Here is a 19233-nt window from a genome sequence, read left to right as displayed (position 1 = left end):
TAGAGCTTTTGCCACAAAAACCTGATGACCAGACAAGAGTTCCTTCATTCGACTTCCTCATTAATCTCATGCGGTTGGTTAAAAAAATGTTTTTCGCATTTCTTTTTTTATGTTTCTGGCATCTGTTTGGTAAGTTCAAAAAGATTCTGCCTTCGTGTTCATTACAGTCAGATGATTTACATTAACTGTTCCTTTCCTCCCAACCTGAATGACTTATTTTCTTCTGTGGAACTCGAAAGAAGTTTGGGCTGTTTTGGACCCAACCGAATTTCAACCTATAGATAAAAACAGAATTTTCCAAATGTTTAGTTTTGTGTTCCTTAGCAGACAGATTTGAAATGACATGAAGCTGAACTGCTTAACAATGAAAGCATTGCAATTTTTTGGGTGAACTTTCCCTAAAATCTTGCTATTTTGGTGTGTTTGGTTCTTATTTAGATGCAGTGAAGATACTGTCAGTGATGGAGGGAGATTCTGTTACTCTACACATTAATATACGCAGACAAAATACGTTTTTAGATATATATTTTAATAATTATATTCAGTGGAGTTGGTTTAGACCTGAAGATTCTCACAATGTTAGAATCGTTGAACAAGATGTGAAGACAGGTGATATTAAATATTATCATGACGAGATATTCAGTGACAGACTACAGATGGACAATCAAACTGGATCTCTGACCATCAGGAACATCAGAACAACAGACTCTGGACTTTATCAAATGAGGAGTCGATTCTCAGTAGAATCATTCAATGTTACAGTCTACGGTGAGTAGATTAATTTGATGTGCCCTTTCTTTACAATGTTTTCACAATAAATATACTGAAATCTCTTATATAATATGTTCAAAGAATATTAACTGACAACATGCATAAATACATTTATCTCAGAATATTTATTTTACACTTATTCTCTCCTGTTTTCTAGCTCATCTGACCATTCCTGTCATTATATTTTGAATTATTAATAGAACAAAACAAAACAAATCAGTGTTGAGTCATTCTGTTTTGATGTGGTCGGTGATTTTCTGATCAATTAGGTTCTCCTTTTTTTTTTCTTTTGTTGTCTTCAGATGTGTTCACTGTTAACTGTTGTGGTTTCACCGAAGCTGTGATTCGATTGGTCATCTCTGCTGTGGTGGGCGTGGCTACTGTTGCAATCGTGGTGTATGACATCAGATCCAGAAGAGCGGAGCAGCTAAGCAAAGAGAAACCATGAGATTGGAGATTAAATGTTATTTTGAAAATCTTAAGAAACAGATAATTTTTTTTGTGTGAAACTATTATTTCAACCACCAAACAAATGTAATGGTAGTTCTGCTTTCTTTTTCTTTGTATTTTTTCCCCCATTTAAAATTGGGAAATATGAAAAAATTCATGAAGACGGACTGCAAGTTTCTGTTCTCTATAATACTAGAACACTAATTAAAAATAAATAAAATAAACAGCAACAACACAATCTATATTTAGCCTAATTTAAATGGTAATAATTCATCTTGAACTCAATCAATCAATCATGGCAGCTGAACAATGATTAAATTGACTTTTCTGATTTGTGTGAAATATACCTTTTATTTTATGAAAGTTACAGGTGAGAGTTTATTACTCATGATCCTTGCTGCACATATCTTTTGATTAAAATGCAGTCAACGTTCAGTCTAAACTTGAAGATCATGACTCTGAACACATCTATTAATGCTAAAGAGGAAATGATGGTGAAAGACCAACATAAATAGTCGAGCTGACTTGGCCCACTGCCTGTTTTATTTTTTTATTTTTTGATATGTGATATACTGTATATAGGAAAGGAAAATGGAAGTGAAGGTGCAGTGCAAGAGAAAGGCCAAGGCAGCGGGCAAAGGATTTAGACCATTTTGTAATGTGATGGCCGTACAAATAATAGGATTGTCTGGTTTCACACATTGCTGTGGATGTATAGGCTATACACAGGCTATAACAAGGGGCCAAAATTGCACCTTTTGGGGTACAACAGCTTGTCACTGGAACAATAGTTTTGCAGTAGCTAGACAATCAAACTGACAGCTGAAGGTCTGGAATCCGTGGCAGCTTTCATTAGCCAAGGCCCGTCCATAAGGGCGTTTGACCGATATATCAAACAACCAATCACAGTTCGTTTAGTTTCAGCGTCACACACCGGGGCATGGAAATGTCGCCACAATTACAACTCTCCGATGTATTTTAAAGATTCTATGCCGCAAACTTAAAATATTTCACATACTTTTGAATATCCAGAGTTTAGCTGACCCTGATAAGCGCTCTTCGTCACAGTTGTACACATGATGGCTTTCTTCTTTCGTCAGGGGGTTTGGCTTCACGGCATCTTTGTATCCGAACAGAACGTTAAAGAACGCGACATAGACTTCTCCCGGAAGTCCTGTAGTAATCTTCCAATCTGATGACGACTTCGACACTCCTGAAGTGTTTCCACTTTTTGTGTCCCATATGCATCATACGGTTAGCCAACGGTTGGTGGGCCTGATGTCTGAGACTACTGGAACAAGACCCTTAAAAGGACATATCTGCTACAGTGTCAAGCTGTTGTACCCAAAAAGGTAACATTTCTTAGCAAACAAAAAGTTTTCTCGTAGCTTTGTAAAAATTGAACAGTTGAACCACTGATGTCACATTGACTATTTTATCGATGCCGTTGTTTCCTTTTTCGGTCTAATAATATTTAGTCGCATTGCTGTCTATGGAGGTTCATCAAAAATAATTTAATTTGGGAACGAAGGTCTTATGGTTTGAAACGAAATGAGGGTAAATAATTAATTAATTAATTAATTTTCATTTTTGGGTGAACTGCCCCTTTAAGAGTGAAAAGAGAGAGAAAATAATGTTACTTTCATGAGAATACACAACTAATTTTGACTGGCTTTCAGTAGAGATTGATGTGTCTGGTATCACTTTTTTTAAAAAAGCACAACAAATTACGTTATAAATGTCACAAGAAACAGACTGTGCTGATAGGTGTGAAGGTTACACCCTGAACCACAAACAAATCATCAGCATCTTAGTGGAGAAAGCGGGAATAGGAAACCTCCACACAAGCACATAGGCCTATGCAAGTAAAACTAGCAGTAGCATTCATTTATATCTCCAATATCTGCCCTTTACACTAACGTATAAAGACAGCCAGTGTAGTCTTTCAAAACCTATCACAATCGTTAACTATGCATCATTTAATTAGGCATACAACACGCTGTACAAAAAGCATTTTAAATGACAAACACTTAGTAAATATAGAATCACGTTTTCAAACTAATTGATAAACATATATTTTTTCCATCTGCAAAAAGAGTCAGGCATGCAGTAGATACAGTAGCTAACTGTGAAATAAGATGCCAGAAAACTAACCACAAGGTCCAGCGATGTCAACATTTTACAATTACTCAAGGACTAGTTGTGATGTGGGCGTGAAGACTTGGCCTTTTACAGACTGCGTTTCCTTTATTACTCAACATTTTGTTATGCACACAGTCAAGACTTTAAAAAGACTTTGTGATTAATGTGACATTTGTGTTGCATTAGCTCAACTTCTCAGATTTGTAGATTGTTTCTATCTCATAGCCTACATCTGAAAAAAATGTTTCGTACATTAATTTTCCTCTGTTTGTGTCATTTGGTTGGTAAGTTCTTAATCTTTGGTACTAACAGGATTTACATTAAATGGTATTTATTTTTGGTACAGTACCTTGTTCTGTTTCTAATACAGATGGAGTGAAGAGAGTGTACACGGTGGAGGGAGACTCAGTCACTCTAAACACTGATGTTCATGATATAGACAGAAATATGTATCATATATTGTGGGGGTTTGGACCTGAATGTACTTTTATAGCGGAATGGTATGCTGAAGTCATGTATCATTTCAATCAAAAATTTGGAGGCAGACTACAAATGGACCGTCAGACTGGATCTCTGACCATCAGGAACATCAGAACAACAGATTCTGGACTTTATCAATGAGACATCACATATTATAACCCTTTCTTGCAGAAAACAGTGTTATTCAATGTCACTGTCTATGGTGAGTAATTTAAAAAGTCATGTTTTAAAAATAAATAAGTTAATAGGTCTGAATCAAAATTTTGATTCAATGTTTAAATTGAAATGATAAGAGAGTGCATTCCTATTCAATGCAACAGCATGGCTAAAGCTTATATTTTCGGACAGAACCTAAAGAAAATGGAAAAAAAAGCAAGATATGGAGGTACGGAGTTTGCAAATGAAGCCACCGGAGATGTATAAAGTACTAGAGACCCATACTTGAGTAAAAGTACAAGTGCTGTATCAAAAAAGTAACTTGAGTAGAAATTGAAGTGCTCTTTAAAGGGTTAGTTCGCCCAAAAATGAAAATTATGTCATTAATAACTCACCCTTATGCTGTTCCAAACATGTAAGGCCTCCTTTTATCTTTGGAACACAGTTTAAGATATTTTAGATTTAGTCCGAGAGCTCTCAGTCCCTCCATTGAAGCTGTGTGTACGGTATACTGTCCATGTCCAGAAAGGTAAGAAAAACATCATCAAAGTAGTCCATGTGACATCAGAGGGTCCGTTGGAATTTTTTGAAGCATCGAAAATACATTTTGGTCCAAAAATAGCAAAAACGACGACTTTATTCAGCATTGTCTTCTCTTCCGTGTCTGTGTGAGAGAGAGTTCAAATCAAAGCAGCTGGATTTCCGGTTCGCGAACGAATCATTCAGTTCACCAAATCGAACTGAATCATTTTAAACGGTTTGCATCTCTAATACACATTAATCCACAAATGAATTAAGCTGTTAACTTTTTTAATGTGGCTGACACTCCCTCTAACTTCAAACAAACCAATATGCCGGAGTAATTCATGTACTCAAACAGTACACTGACTGAACTGCTGTGAAGATGAACACCGAGCCGAGCCAGATAACGAACAATAGACTGACTCTTTCACGAGTGAAGAACCGGTTGCATGGGTGTTCGGATCACCAGTAGTTCTTTCGGACAGTTCGATTCAATAAACCGGTTGAAGAAAATGGTTCACCAGTTCTTTTGCGCTCGACGTAATGGCGTCATTGGCGATGATTGTCCTTGATTCAAGCCTTCGGTTTACCCGCACCCATAACACTAGCACAGAATCAGTTCAGTTCAGACGCTCTGTGTGTCGGTCTGCTTCACGCTGAATCACACATGCGCAGTATCATCAGCTCCTCGGTTCACGAATCGGAAACGTCTGACAGAAACGGTTCTTCACTCGTGAACGAGTCAGTCTATTGTTCGTTATCTGGCTCGGCTTGGTGTTCATCACAGCAGTTCAGTCAGTGTACTGTTTGAGTACATGAATTACTCCGGGATATTGGTTTGTTTGCACTCAGAGGGAGTGTCAGCCACATTAAAAAAGTTAACAGCTTAAGTCATTTGTGGATTCAGTTCGATTTGGTGAACTGAATGATTCTTTTCGCGAACCGGAAATCCAGCTGCTTTGATTTGAACTCTCTCTCACACAGACACGGAAGAGAAGACAATGCTGAATAAAGTCATCGTTTTTGCTATTTTTGGACCAAAATGTATTTTCGATGCTTCAAAAAATTCCAACGGACCCTCTGATGTTACATGGACTACTTTGATGATGTTTTTCTTACCTTTCTGGACATGGACAGTATACCGTACACACAGCTTCAATGGAGGGACTGAGAGCTCTCGGACTAAATCTAAAATATCTTAAACTGTGTTCCGAAGATAAAAGGAGGCCTTACATGTTTGGAACAGCATAAGGGTGATTTATTAATGACATAATTTTCATTTTTGGGCGAACTAACCCTTTAAGCACCACACTTAAGTAGAAGTACTAAAGTATTCAACATTTTTTGTACTTAAGTATTGCAAGTAGTCTATTTTAAAATTTACTACTCAAGTACTGAAAGTAAAAGTACAAGTATTGTGTTATGTAGTTATTAAAGAAAGTAGTCAAAAGTTTGAACATATTGTTTTGACTATTTCAAATGATTAACCTAAAGGACCATCACAATTCCTTTGACTGTAACTTTTTTAAACAAAAAACAGATTAAAGGGTTAGTTCGCCCAATTTGCAAAATTATGTCATTAATAACTTACCCTCATGTTGTTTCAAACATGTAAGACCTCCGTTTATTTTTGGAACACAGTATAAGATATTTTAGATTTAGTCCGAGAGCTCTCAGTCCCTCCATTGAAGCTATATGTTAGGTCTACTGTCCATGTCCAGAAAGGTAAGAAAAACATCTTCAAAGTAGTCCATGTGACATCAGAGTGTCAGTTAAATATAAAAAAATAGCAAAAACTATGACTTTATTCAGCATTGTCTTCTCTTCCGTGTCTGTTGTAAGACAGTTCAAAACAAAGCAGTTCGTGAACGAATCATTAGATGTAACCGGATCTTTTTGTAAACAGTTCACCAAATCGAACTGAATCGTTTTAAACGGTTTGCGTCTCCAATACGCATTAATCCACAAATTACTTAAACTGTTAACTTGTTCAATGTGGCTGATACTTCCTATGAGTTCAAACAAACCAATATCCCGGAGTAATTAATGTACTCAAACAGTACACTGACCGAACTGCTGTGAAAAGAGAACTGAAGATGAACACTGAGCCGAGCCAGATAACGAACAACAGACTGACTTCGTTCATGAGTCAAGAACCGTTTACGAATTCGTGTCCGATTCGAGAACCGAGGAGCTGATGATACTGCGCATGTGTGATTCAGCGTGAAGCAGACCGACACACAGAGCGTCTGAACCGAACTGATTCTTTTGGTGACTGATTCTGAACTGATTCTGTGCTAGTGTTATGAGTGGAGGTAAACCGAAGGCTTGCAATCATCGCCAATGACGTCATTACACCGAGCGCAAAAGAACCTGTGAACTGTTTTCTTCAACCGGTTTATTGAATCGAACTATCAGAAAGAACTACTGGTGATCCGGAAACCGATGCAACCGGTTCTTGACTCGTGAACGAGTCATTATCTGGCTCGTTCATCTCTCTCTTCACAGCAGTTCAGTCAGCATGCGCAGTCTTCTTAATCGCTTGATTCGCTCAATGATGTACCAGCTTCATCAAACCTGCCATCTACAGTTCTGGCAGTGGTGATGTGGGTTTGTAATGGAATGATTCGTAACATTTGTATAATTGTAACGAGTAACGATGCAGCACATAAAAAAAAATATCGGAGTAAAAGTATTAAACTCATCGAAAATATGTACTGAAGTAAAAGTGGAAGTAGGGGAAAAAAATAATACTCTAGTACAGAAGTACAGATACCGCCTTTTAGTACTTAAGTACAGTAGTGAAGTAGTTCTACTTCGTTACTATACATCTCTGGAAGCCACAAACAAATTGTCAGGAGTTGGAGAAGATATGGAATTGAAAAAAAGGAGAAAAACGTGATAAAACCAGCTTCAGTTTATTTCCTGAATCTCTGCCTGTGCATTGAAGTTACACAATAGGATATAAAGCCAAAAGCTCAGTCATTTATTCAAGTAATTATTTCTGAAGTCACGATTAAAAATGAATGAAAGAAGCCAAAGAGCGATTACCCATTGAAAAAATTGCATTAGTAGTCTGAAAAGCATCAGATTTTAGCGTGTGATTTTAAAAACTAATTTTAGTTTTTCCTTATTTCGCCATCCTGGATGAGACCGATGAATGTAGTTTTGTCTGTGAACTTCAGGAGCTTGACAGAGAGGTCTTTATAGATGCAGTCGTTAGTGTTGCGAAGAACCAGACGGAGTTTGATCCATTTGCAGCTCTTTATTTGGGATAGTCAAACAGACGGGGTCAAACGACAGCAAACTGAGCAATAGGGGCGAGGCAGAGACAGAATCGGGAAATCAGGCAGAAAGTCGAGGCTGGCAGAGAACTAATATTCGGGCGATGGCTCCCTCTGGTGGTAGAAAGGGAGGCGGTAAAGGAACCTCCTCTGTAACAGTTAGTGTACAGGGAGAAGAGCAGTAGAGAGAGGACGCAACCCTGAGGGGCACCAGTGTTGGTAGAGCGGCTTTTTGACATGAATTACCCCAGTCTCACTAGCTGTTGCCTATCTATCAGGAAGCTGGTGATCCACTGACAAATAGATCTAGGGACAGAGAGCTGGATTAGTTTGATCTGGAGGGCTGTTGGAATGATGGTGTTGAAATCCGAACTAAAGTCCACAAACAGTATCCTCAAAAAAAGTCCACATCGGTGGTAGCAGCTTCAGTGGAGTCGAAACAGGCTTTAAATCCCACTCTGTTTTCATTGGTCCATCTCTTTACAGTCTTTACTACAGGTTTAGTACATTTAAGATTTTGCCTGTAGGTTGGTATAAGGTGAACCAGGCAGTGATCAGAGAGCCCCAAAGTTGTCCATGGGACAGAGGGATATGCATCATTTATTGCTGCGTAACACTGATCTAGTACATTACTGTCTCTTGTGGGACATATTAAAGTCCCAGAGAATGATTAAAACAGAGACTGGGTGTTGTTGCTCTGTCTCTGTGATCTGATCAGTGAGATAAACACTCACAAGAATGAATGAGTGAAACTCTCTCGGCCAATAGAATGGTTTACAGTTAATGAAGAGTGCTTCTAGATCGGGACAGCATATATTCTTTAAAACAGTTACATCTGAACACCATCTTTCATTGATCTAAAAGCATGTCCTGCCGTCAAGCGTTTTCCCCGTAGATTCTGCTAGCCATCCGCTCTAAACAGCTGAAAGCGTGCTGTCTGATATGACATCCTTCAGCCAGGTTTTTGGGAACATGGAGCAGCAGAGAGTGAGAAATCCTTATCTGTCCAAGAGAGAATAAGTTTGTCCGTTTTGTTGGGTAGAGAGGGGATATTTGCCAGAGGGATGCTAGACAAAGGCGCTCAAAATCCATGGTTTCTGAGCTTGACAAGCACACCAACGCACTTCCCACATCTGTGTGTCCTGAAGCGTTAGATCAGCATTTGATCCTTTTTATCTTGCTAAGTTTGATTCTGATACAGATGAAGATCTGATATTAGATATAATCATGATGAGATATACAGAGACAGTCTACAGATGGACAGTCAAACTGGACACAGACTCTGGACTGTATGCACTACAGTTTATCATACTTGTAAAGTCTTTGTCTGTACTATTTAACATTACTGTCTTGAATTTAGGGCTTGAATTTAAAGTTTACATTGATTCATGTTCTGCCTCTCCTAAAAAATCAACAACAGGTCACATACACTATTTATAGATCTTCAATTACTTAGAATATATATATATATTTAATAATTATCATAAGGTTAAGTGTTTTTACCCTTTTAACATTGTAATAAACTCAAATTGAATCTTAAAAAGTTTAAATTAAGTGATCTCTCATTTTCCAGCTTCCCTGCCCATACCTGTCATTATCAGAAGCTCTTCACAATGTGCTTCTAAATCCTCATCATCAGGATCTTTAGGTCAGAATTGTTCACTGCTGTGTTCAGCTGTGAATGTGGGTGCTGTGACTCTCTCCTGGTACAAAGGAAACAGTTTATTGTCCCGCATCAGTGTGTCTGATCTCAGCAACAGTATATCTCTACCTCTGGAGGTGGAATATCAGGAGAACAACACCTACAGCTGTAGAGTAAACAATTCCATTAGTGACCAGTCTACAGATCTCAACATCACTGAACATTGTCAACCATGTCCAGGTATGGCAGAGATTATATGAATAGAAATACCACAAACATATTAGTGCAGGTTCTTAATAAAATGTCTCTCTCCTCAGACTCCATTCACTGTTGCGGTTTTACTGAAGCTGTGATTCGTTTGGTCCTCTCTGGTGTGGTGGGCGTGGCTACTGTTATCATGGTGGTTTATGATATCAGATTCAGAACAGCTGAAAAGAAGCGAAGAACATAACAATCAGTCACTGGCTTTGAAAAACAGGAAATTAATAAACTCGATGTAAACAAAGTTCTTTTTCTTTTTTTCTTATTTGCTTAAAGTTGTTTAAAAAATGACAGTACATATTGTTCGCAAGCTGGTGATGTATGAATTGTGACTGAATTGTTGTTTTGACTCAGTTCTTTTTAATGAATAGGCCTAAGTCCCAATGATTTCCATAGCAAAGAGGTCTGCATCAAGACGAATTTTATCCAATAACCAAAAAAAAAAAAAAAACTACTGAAAAGCCATGGAAATCGTCACACAGATGTTGAAGATGAAGTTAACTTTTGCATAGAAATTTATGTTTTCTTTTGTCTTATAGATGATATTGCTGCATTAGTGTTACCTTTATAAAGGGTTTATAAAGGTGTTATTAAATGGTTAGTAGCTCACAAATACATTACAAATCATTGATGAGCAGTTATAAATGCATGAGTAAAAGGGTGATTTTAATGCAATACCTGCCAAGAAGTGAACCATTTTTAACTCACATGTTATAATTGCTTAACAAATATATTTATAAATACTTATTTCACTTAAAACCAGATTCCTTATTGTATTTATGATTCAGATGGATTTAACCTGCAGATACAGATGCATAAATTTTATTTTAGATTCATAATTTTACTTTGTTAAATTACATCACTGGTTATCCCTTCTTTCTTTGCGTAAACATTTGGGTGGTGTTATGCAAATCTTCCCACACAGTGACATAGACCCCCACGGGTGTTAGAAAGAGGCATTTTAGGAAGGCGTTGTTGAGTCTTAACTTTTATAAAGAATATCTCTTTGAATTTAAAATTTTAGTCTTTGCAACTTTAGGTATCTTCTCTATTTATGAACAGTTTGTAACACTCCAAAGAGAAAGGAAAACTTGATATGACATCATATGACCCATTTTCTTTTAGAAGGAATAGGTAAATTTTTGTCCTGTTTTGACCCCCTCATCGGAACGCTCTGTTTGAACAGGCATGGAGGATTGTAAAATCACAGCTACTCACACTTGTGTTGTGACATCGGATCCAATATAGTCAGTGCAGCATCATCTTTCAGTTTCAATCTTTATGAAAATCCCATGTGGAAATGTGCCTCGTTTGTAAACGAATCCACGAAATGAAATGAAGTGAACAGAGGACAGAGTTCTTACTGACGTGGTGGGGATTTACATGAAAAATAAAGTTAATTCACTCTTTCCTAATGGGATCAGAAGGAAGGCAACACTGTAAAAAAAAAAAAAAAAAAAAGCAAAACTGTGAAAATCCTACAGTACAAACCTGTTAAATGGTTAACAGTAATTTCCTGTCAAATTTAAAGGGAAAAAAATTCAACTGACGTTCCCAGAATTCTCTGCGTTGCATTTAAAAAATGTTTGAATTTGATGTTTTTTCTTTGAAATAACTGTTTCTTCTCTTTTTTTTTTTCTTATCTTTTATGTTTATTAGGGAGGGTTGTATGTTACATATAATGTTGTTAAATTAATGTTTATTGCATATGTCAGTTGGAGTCTCACCATGATGGTGTTTAGTGTTTGTGTGAATGACACTGTGCACTTTCTATGTATCTTATTATTTAAAAGCTGTTTGATGGGCTTTGTTTTATCATGTGACTTTCTCATCACTACCTGCTTTTGGTGGTTTCCAGTGTATAACAAAGGAACAAAACAGATTTCAGTACTTCAATAAGTTGGTATATTAACATTATATCAGTTAAATTACGGTATTAAACTGTAAATTTATTGTTTATTCACCCTCTCATAAATAATTTTCACATTTTCACATTTCATATTTGATAAGTGACTAAAAATGTTGTTTAATTGGTATGGAATGTAACCTGTACCTAGGCAGACGTTACAGATTTTGACTTTGCAAGTAGTTCTTCTTACTGAGAGAAAAGTTCCTTCATTAGACTTCCTCATTTATCTCATGCGGTTGAAAAAATGTTTTGCGCAATTATTTTCTGGCATTTCTGCCACCTGGTTGGTAAGTTAAAAATATTTGTATTTCTTCAGGTTTATTATGGTCAAATGGGTAGATTTATATGAACAGTTATTTCAAGCGATTCTGTCATTTACTCACCCTTCCGTTGTTCCTGACCTGAATTACTTAATTTCTTCTGTGGAACTCAAGAGAAGATGTTTGGGTTGTTTTGGAAGAAAGGTGTGACATGTAATGAAGGTTGAGGAATTGATGTTAGGATTCTGGATGATCTGTCCCATAAATCTTGCTATTTTGACGTGTTTGGTTCTGATACAGATGCAGTGAAGATACTGTCAGTGATGGAGGGAGAGACCGTCACTCTACACACTGACATAAGCAGTCTTGATAAAACATTTTACACAAATGACATGGTTTATATAGAGTGGACTTGGTTTAATCCTAAAGAATCTCGTAATGTTAAAGTCATTCAGCTTGATGTGAAGACAGGTGATATTACAAATTATGAAGAGATATTCAGAGACAGACTACAGATGGACAGTCAAACTGGATCTCTGACCATCAGGAACATCAGAACAACAGACTCTGGACTTTATCAAAAGCACAGTACATTCTCAGTAGAATCATTCAGTGTTTCAGTCTACGGTGAGTAGTTTAATTTTATTTGCCCTTTTGTCAAGATTTTTTAAAAAGAAATATTTTTAAATCCCCTATATGCTAATAAGTTGGAAGAATATTACTTGACAATTAGTCACTGATACTACAGAGCTTAAATGAATGTATCCCAGAATATTTAGTAAAATGAAGTAGAAAAATCTCTTGTTTTCTAGCTCGTCTTCCCATCCCTGTCATCAGCAGATACTCTACATGTTCTTTATCATCAGGATCATCAGTGTCTAATTGTTCACTGCTGTGTTCAGTGTTGAATGTGAGTGCTGTGACTCTCTCCTGGTACAAAGGAAACAGTTTATTGTCCAGCATCAGTGTGTCTGATCTCAGCATCAGTCTCTCTCTACCTCTGGAGGTGGAATATCAGGAGAACAACATCTACAGCTGTGTGCTCAACAATCATATCAGCAACCAGACTCAACATCTGGACATCAGTCAACTCTGTCACACATGTGCAGGTATGTGGATATTAATGTTTTTATTTTTTTAAATAATGTTTGTTAATTCTCAAATGCAGATTCTTAAAAAAATGTATTTTTAAAAATCTTCAGATCAAGTCCACTGTTGTGGTTTCACTGAAGCTGTGATCCGATTGGTCATCTCTGCTGTGGTGGGCGTGGCTACTTTTACCATAGTGATTTATGACATCAGATCCAGAAGAGCAGGACACATTTAAATTTTCATTAGTTTCTCTGTTCTTCTGAAAATCTTTTTATTTTCTTTTTTTTTAACATGCAGAAAAAAAATCAGTGTGGTATTGCTTATAAACCTTTGCTAAACAGTTATTTCTTCCTCCAAATTAATGTGCTGAAGTTCTGTTGTCTTGGTCTTGGCCTTTTTCCCAATCATCTTCCCAATAATTTTGCACAAAGATTACAATTTAAATGTAAATTATTAGAATATACATAATTTGAATGTAAATTTCATTATTTATGTGACTGTCATTTATCTGGAACTCAATTAATCAATCATGTTGAATAAATGGACATACGTTTCAATTTTGGGTGAAACATTTCTTTAAGAAAGGGTTTAGTTAAAAGTCTAAGCTTAAAGATCATTACTGTATAACCACTCTGAAGACAATGTGTTTCTGCTGGGAATGCTGAAAGAGGAAATTATGGTGAAAGAGCAACATTAATAGTTCAGTCAGAGTGAAAGGAGACGTCGTCTTCTTGATACTAGCATTATAACCCACGCTCGGTTAACACCTGCATGACCCCCGTCTAGAATTAAATAAATCAGGGGCCCAGAAACCTCAGCGATGCCTCTGTATTCAGAATTAAAAAGCAGTGGTGCTCAGTTCTGCATTTGTACATCTATATCCCTCACCTGCATTATTACAATCATAGAAAACTATTGTTCATCCAAACGCTGAAGAATATTACTGTAACATTTAAATGACCTTTGATTGACCTTTAATTTTGAGCCATATGTGATGACAAAAACTATACCTAAAACTGTAATCTGTTTGCAAACTTACTTAGGCCTAGAGAAAAAAAACGCTTTCAAAAAAAATATTTAAAAAATTCATAATATGCTAATTTCTTTTAGTTTGAAATTATGAAATTAACCAAAACCAGTTTTGTGGTATAGGGCTAACTGTACAGTCTATGTACCTTATGAAAAAAATAAATACATTATTTTTTAAGGTAAGTGGTTGCAATCAATTTATTTTAGCTACATTTAAATAAACAAATTTAGTTGACTAACTTCCAACATTTTTTTTTTAATTATTAAATGTAGCTAAAATAAATTACCAACCACTTACCTTAAAAAAAGTGGTATTATTTTTGAATTTGTGTTATTTTACATTTCATAAAAAAGCACAAGAACACAGAAATGTGAGAATGAAAACTGTTGCTAACACACACACACACAAGAGGGTGAAAAACTTGTTTGAGAAATGAGAAAACTTTCAAATCTTTTGAACTTCTTGACATGAATCATCAACAGATACCTTTCTGTGGAGATTAATAAAAAAATAAAGATTATATATATAAATTATTATATGCAATAAATATTATATGCAACACTGAGCAATAAGGAGAAGCATATAATAAGCTGACTAACAGATGTAAACCCATAGAGGATATTTGATAGTAGTGTCAATGTTTTTATTTATTTTTTTACTTCATTGGACTGATTTATATATTAATATTTTTCTAAATTAATTAAAAGTTCACTTTTGAGGATAAAAATGTGCCTTTCACATTTATAACTGTGGGAGTTCTTTGGAAAGACCTTATAAACACCACCTCCATACCAGGGGCAGTAAAGTTTCATTTGCAACCACACATTTGTTGCTTCAGCGCAGGTGTGTCTATGCTGTTGTGGTTGGCTGGTTTGGAGGTTAAGGAGGACAGATTTACAGGTCAGATGTCACTCAAACATGTGTTTTGCGTGCATGTGCACAACTTACGAGGTAGATCCTCTTGTAGGAACAAAGGATTCAGACCCAACTTGACAGTTACACAATGGGAAGTTCTTCTGGGAATGCTGAAAGAGGAAATGATGATGAAAGATTAACATAAAAAGTCCTTTTAAAGTAAAATGAAAAAACTTGAAAGCAGTGTTATAACATCTTCCATTGGTTAACCACCAGCATGATCTCCCATACGGAATTGTAAATTAATTAAAATTATAAAATTAAAAATCAATTAAATTAATATTGTACATTTCCTATGAAACCTACCTTTTATGACATAAAAAATGACTGTTGTTAGTCAAATTTTTATTGAGGTTAATTATAATGACTTTTCATTATTATTAGCTGTCATTGTTACTACAGAAAAGTTACCATACACTAAAAAGGTAATTTTTACTACAATCAATAATAGTTACACACAAGTTGGTTCCAGTCGCGTTATAGATGAGAGAACATACCAGTTTAATGAACAGTCGACACGTTAAACAACAGCAAATGTTTTTTTTTTTTTTTTACATAACTTATGACATTATAACATCACGATGAAATTTATTTTTCACATCTAGGGTTTTATACATGAACAGTATATTATAGGGATTTGTCATATTTGACGGTAACAGCCAGTGAACGTCCATCATCGTCACCAAGCTCAAACTGTGTGCTGCTCTGTGTTCAGCTGTGAACATAGGTCATGTGTCTCTCTCCTGGTGCAAAGGAAACAGTTTATTCTCCAGTATAAGTATTTCGGATCTATCTCTCTGCCTCTGGAGATCCGAATGTCTAGATGAATCCTACAGCTGTGCTGAACAATCCCATCAGCAACCAACCTCACATTTTGAACAGCACTGAACTCTGTCAGCCATGTCCATGTACGTCATTAGCAGTATACTAATAACACTAGTATTTTATCCAATAGATTTCCCATTTGACTGCTCCAAGCACGTAGACGAAAAATCAGAGATATTACTCAAGTTGACCGCCATCTTGGGGCGGCATCTCAAGATGAACTTGACATAAACTAAAAGGAAACATGATAATATAGACTCAGTTAAATGTTACATTATTTTCTAAAATCTAAAAAGCATGCAGAAAACATTTGTATGTGATAACGCTTCGCTAAACTATATTATTTCTTCCTCCGAACTAATGTGCTAGAGTTCTGCTTTCTTTCTCTTTTTGCCTAATAAAACTTTGCAATATTGAAAGGACATAAATATAGAAAACAAAATTGTGCTTGACCAATTCAGTATGAATATTTATAATTAAATGATATCAGTGTCAAAACTGCTGTTGTTGTTGTTTTAAAAATCATAGTTAAAACAAACAACTTAAGTTGGGTTGTCGCCGATATACAGTAGCCTTGTGGAAAGTGCACAGACATATGGTGCAGTTGCGCATTTTTTATAAACCCCGCCTCTTGGACTTTTCCTGTTCCCACAGTTGTTTATTTTAAAAGTATTTAAATTCCTAAAGGGATAGATGAAAAGAAAAGAAGAAATTTCTGTCATTAATTACTCACCCTCATGTCGTATCTTCGTTCATCTTCGGAACACAAATATTTAAGGCCCAGAAAAGTAGTAAAGACATTATTAAAATAGTTAATGTGATGCCATAACTTTATATAGCTACGAAAGAAAAATGTAAAAAAATCTATGCGCAAAGAATACAAAAATAAAGATTTAATTCAACAATTTCTTCTCTTCAATGCTCCTTGAACATTGTAGTTCCATTGCTGTCTATGCAGGGTCAGAAACATTAATGAAAGTCTGACGGGTTTGGAACGACATGAGGGTGAGAAATTAATGACAGAATTTTCATTTTTGTGTGAACTATCCCATTTAACACCTTGTATGGCAAATACCTCTATCCGTACAATCATTTGTCTGTTTTATTCAGTTATGAGATCTATAGAATGTATATAGTTCCCAAAATCAAAAGGTCTAGTGATCACACATTTGCAAAAAGATTTTCATATGCAGCCACACATTTATTGATTCAGTACAGCTGTGTCGATGCTGTTGTGTTTGGGTGGTTTGGAGGTAAAGGAGGACTGCAGATGGATGGATTTACAAGTCAGATGTCACTCCGTCAGGCGTTTGAAGGACTGAACCGTGGGGCAGACGGCGCCCCAGTCCACGGGTTTACGGTATTCCCCCTTCTCCAGTAGGTACTGGCGCCCCCTGTAGTTTGGGTGCTCGTAGAAGATCCAGATCCCGTCTAGCACCTTACAGGAGTGGACCTCGCGTGTCCGAAAGCGGTCCACCATGGATGGACAATCCTCTGTGGTCTCATACACCTGGCCTGCAAAATCTCCCTTGTCGTAGAGTTGGATCTTGTACTCAGAACCGCTCACCTGGAGTGGAAAGAACATCTATTGAATATCAAATATGCACTACGTAATGTTTCCACTGCATGTGGGCAGCTTACGAAGTGGATCATCTTGCAGGAGCAGAGACGGTCGTTCAGACCCATCCAGCGCTGGTAATCTGGATACTCGCCCCGGGTCAGAACATACTGGTAGCCCATGAAGTTAGGCCTCTCATAGACCACCCAGGCCCCGCTCTCCACACGGATGGAGTTACACCGGTTCAGGTAGGCATGGAAGTCCGAACAGTCGCTGTCGCACTCATACCGACGGCCCTGGAAGTTCTTGTCCTCGTAGAAAATGATCTGTACAAAGGAGACGGTGGAATTTTATTTCACACTCAGATATTATTTTAATAAACTATCTCTGGTTACATCACAATATTGTTAAAAATTGATCTAAATATCAAAATAATATAAAGTATATATATATCACTAACCAGTCTCAAATGGCAGCCAATAAATGATCAATAATCGGAGCAGGGTGTCCTGATCACCTTCGTACTCACCCGGCCCATTCTGCAGAGGTTCGGCTGGTGGTGGCGCCTGTGGAGGGGGTAGAGTTGTGGAGCTGTGCTGGTTCAGGCCCATCCCACTCTGGCTCTTTTATACCCAGACTTCTCTCTGTAAAGAGGACATTCGCTTTGTCATGAAAACCAGATCCAAAAATTGAGTCAGTGCTTTCTAGAAAAAGACAGGTGGATTATGGGGTATAGAGACGGCACTGAGTGCATGGGCATGTTTGGATGTGTGTTTATTCAGCTGTGTTGGTTGGTACGCACACACCTCCACACGCACTCGTATTAAAAAGTATTGGTCCAAAGAAGTGGATAACCAATTTCCTGTATGCAAAGTATTGAAATTCCCTGGCTACAAAATAGTCTGTAGTAACAAACACCCAAACATGTGTATACACTTGCAAATGTGCAAACCCTCACGCTCAGATACACAGAAATGCCATTCCTGGCTGTAAGCACAAATCTCTGCCAAATTTCAGGGATCAGATGAGCTTATATGGGTTCAGTGTGACCTACTTCCACCCAAAAAACACACACAGTGTTCATTTTTCTTTATTATTTGCTTAAAGGGATAGTTCAACCTAAAGAAAATCTGTCATGAATTACTCACCTTCGTGTCATTCCAAACCCGTAAGACCTTCGTTCATCTTTGGAACACAAATTAAGATATTTTTGATGAAATCCGAGAGCTTTCTGTCCCTCCATATACAGAAATACAACTGAAAGGATCCCAGAGCCAGAAACACAGCAAGGAAACCAGTAAAATAGGAATCAATGGTCCATCCGTAATCTATGAGAATACTTTTTGTGCGCAAAAAGAGAACAAAAATAACGATAGCAGTACCATGCACATGCGTTGTTTACGTGAAGCGGTGTATACATCATGATAATGGGGCATGCTACTGCAGACAGGATGAGGAGGTGAAGGATTGTTGAATAAAGTCATTATTTGGTTTTCTTTGCCGAATACATCGAGTATTCTCATAGCTTTGTAAAATACAGTTGAAGTTGAAACAGTTGAACCATTGATTTTGACAATTTTACCAATGTCCTCAATATGTTTCTGGGTCTGGGAAAATTTGAGTTGTATTGCTGTCTATGCGGGAGCTCACAGATTTCATCAAAAAATATCTTGATTTGTGTTCCGAAGATGAACAAAGGTCTTACAGGTTTGGACCGACATGAGGGTGAGTAATTAATGATAGAATTTTCATTTTTGGGTGAACTATCCCTTTAGCATACTCATTTGTAGAAATACCGGCATATGCTGGTTAGGTATATGTTTTGACGCTGGGATGCTGGTTTATACTGGTCATGTGTCAAGAACCAGCATAAACCAGCAAAAGGACAAGCACAAACCAGCATCAAAACATACCTAACCAGCATATGCTGTTTTTT

General features: G+C 36.9%; 2 protein-coding genes and 1 long non-coding RNA gene across 4 annotated transcripts; 2 read left to right on the top strand and 1 right to left on the bottom strand.

The window, feature by feature from the left end:
* The first annotated feature begins 473 nt into the window (after positions 1-473).
* On the top strand, positions 474-10159 carry LOC113080998 (uncharacterized). The gene is made up of 5 exons (XR_003282058.1): positions 474-768; positions 1074-2573; positions 3734-4045; positions 9379-9687; positions 9765-10159. It is a non-coding gene; the product is annotated as an uncharacterized LOC113080998 (long non-coding RNA).
* A 2110-nt stretch (positions 10160-12269) lies between these two features.
* LOC113080991 (uncharacterized) lies at positions 12270-15059 on the top strand. Its single transcript, XM_026253061.1, has 4 exons — positions 12270-12504; positions 12690-12986; positions 13080-13189; positions 14967-15059. Exons 1-4 carry the CDS (start codon positions 12270-12272, stop codon positions 15057-15059), a joined length of 735 nt encoding a protein of 244 aa, XP_026108846.1.
* A 1860-nt stretch (positions 15060-16919) lies between these two features.
* LOC113080993 (gamma-crystallin S-like) lies at positions 16920-17936 on the bottom strand. Of its 2 annotated transcripts, none has more exons than XM_026253063.1 (3): positions 17827-17936; positions 17381-17623; positions 16920-17306 (listed from the first exon to the last, which is right to left on the bottom strand). In XM_026253063.1, the coding sequence occupies exons 1-3, from the start codon at positions 17833-17835 to the stop codon at positions 17034-17036; spliced, it is 525 nt and encodes a 174-aa protein (XP_026108848.1). In that variant the 5' UTR covers positions 17836-17936; the 3' UTR covers positions 16920-17033. The 2 variants fall into 2 exon arrangements, with proteins under 2 accessions (XP_026108848.1, XP_026108847.1); XM_026253062.1 differs by having other exon boundaries at positions 17815-17914.
* Between the last annotated feature and the right edge of the window lie 1297 nt (positions 17937-19233).

Source organism: Carassius auratus, unplaced genomic scaffold (genome assembly GCF_003368295.1).
Source record: "Carassius auratus strain Wakin unplaced genomic scaffold, ASM336829v1 scaf_tig00032695, whole genome shotgun sequence".
Lineage (NCBI taxonomy): Eukaryota > Metazoa > Chordata > Actinopteri > Cypriniformes > Cyprinidae > Carassius > Carassius auratus.
The sequence above is the reverse complement of the archived record's forward strand: the minus strand, read 5'-3'. Positions and strand labels throughout refer to the sequence as shown.

Excerpts from the sequence above, each read along its gene's own strand:
- LOC113080991 (XM_026253061.1), top strand. The coding sequence starts at position 12,270 with ATGGTTTATATAGAGTGGACTTGGTTTAATCCTAAAGAATCTCGTAAT. Across the intron at positions 12,987-13,079 it reads ACTCTGTCACACATGTGCAG|ATCAAGTCCACTGTTGTGGT; the intron begins GTATGTGGATAT and ends AAAAATCTTCAG. Across the intron at positions 13,190-14,966 it reads ATGACATCAGATCCAGAAGA|GAACAAAGGATTCAGACCCA; the intron begins GCAGGACACATT and ends ATCCTCTTGTAG.
- LOC113080993 (XM_026253062.1), bottom strand. The coding sequence starts at position 17,835 with ATGGGCCGGGTGAGTACGAAG. Across the intron at positions 17,624-17,814 it reads TGGGCCGGGTGAGTACGAAG|ATCATTTTCTACGAGGACAA; the intron begins GTGATCAGGACA and ends TCCTTTGTACAG. Across the intron at positions 17,307-17,380 it reads CCTGCAAGATGATCCACTTC|GTGAGCGGTTCTGAGTACAA; the intron begins GTAAGCTGCCCA and ends TTTCCACTCCAG.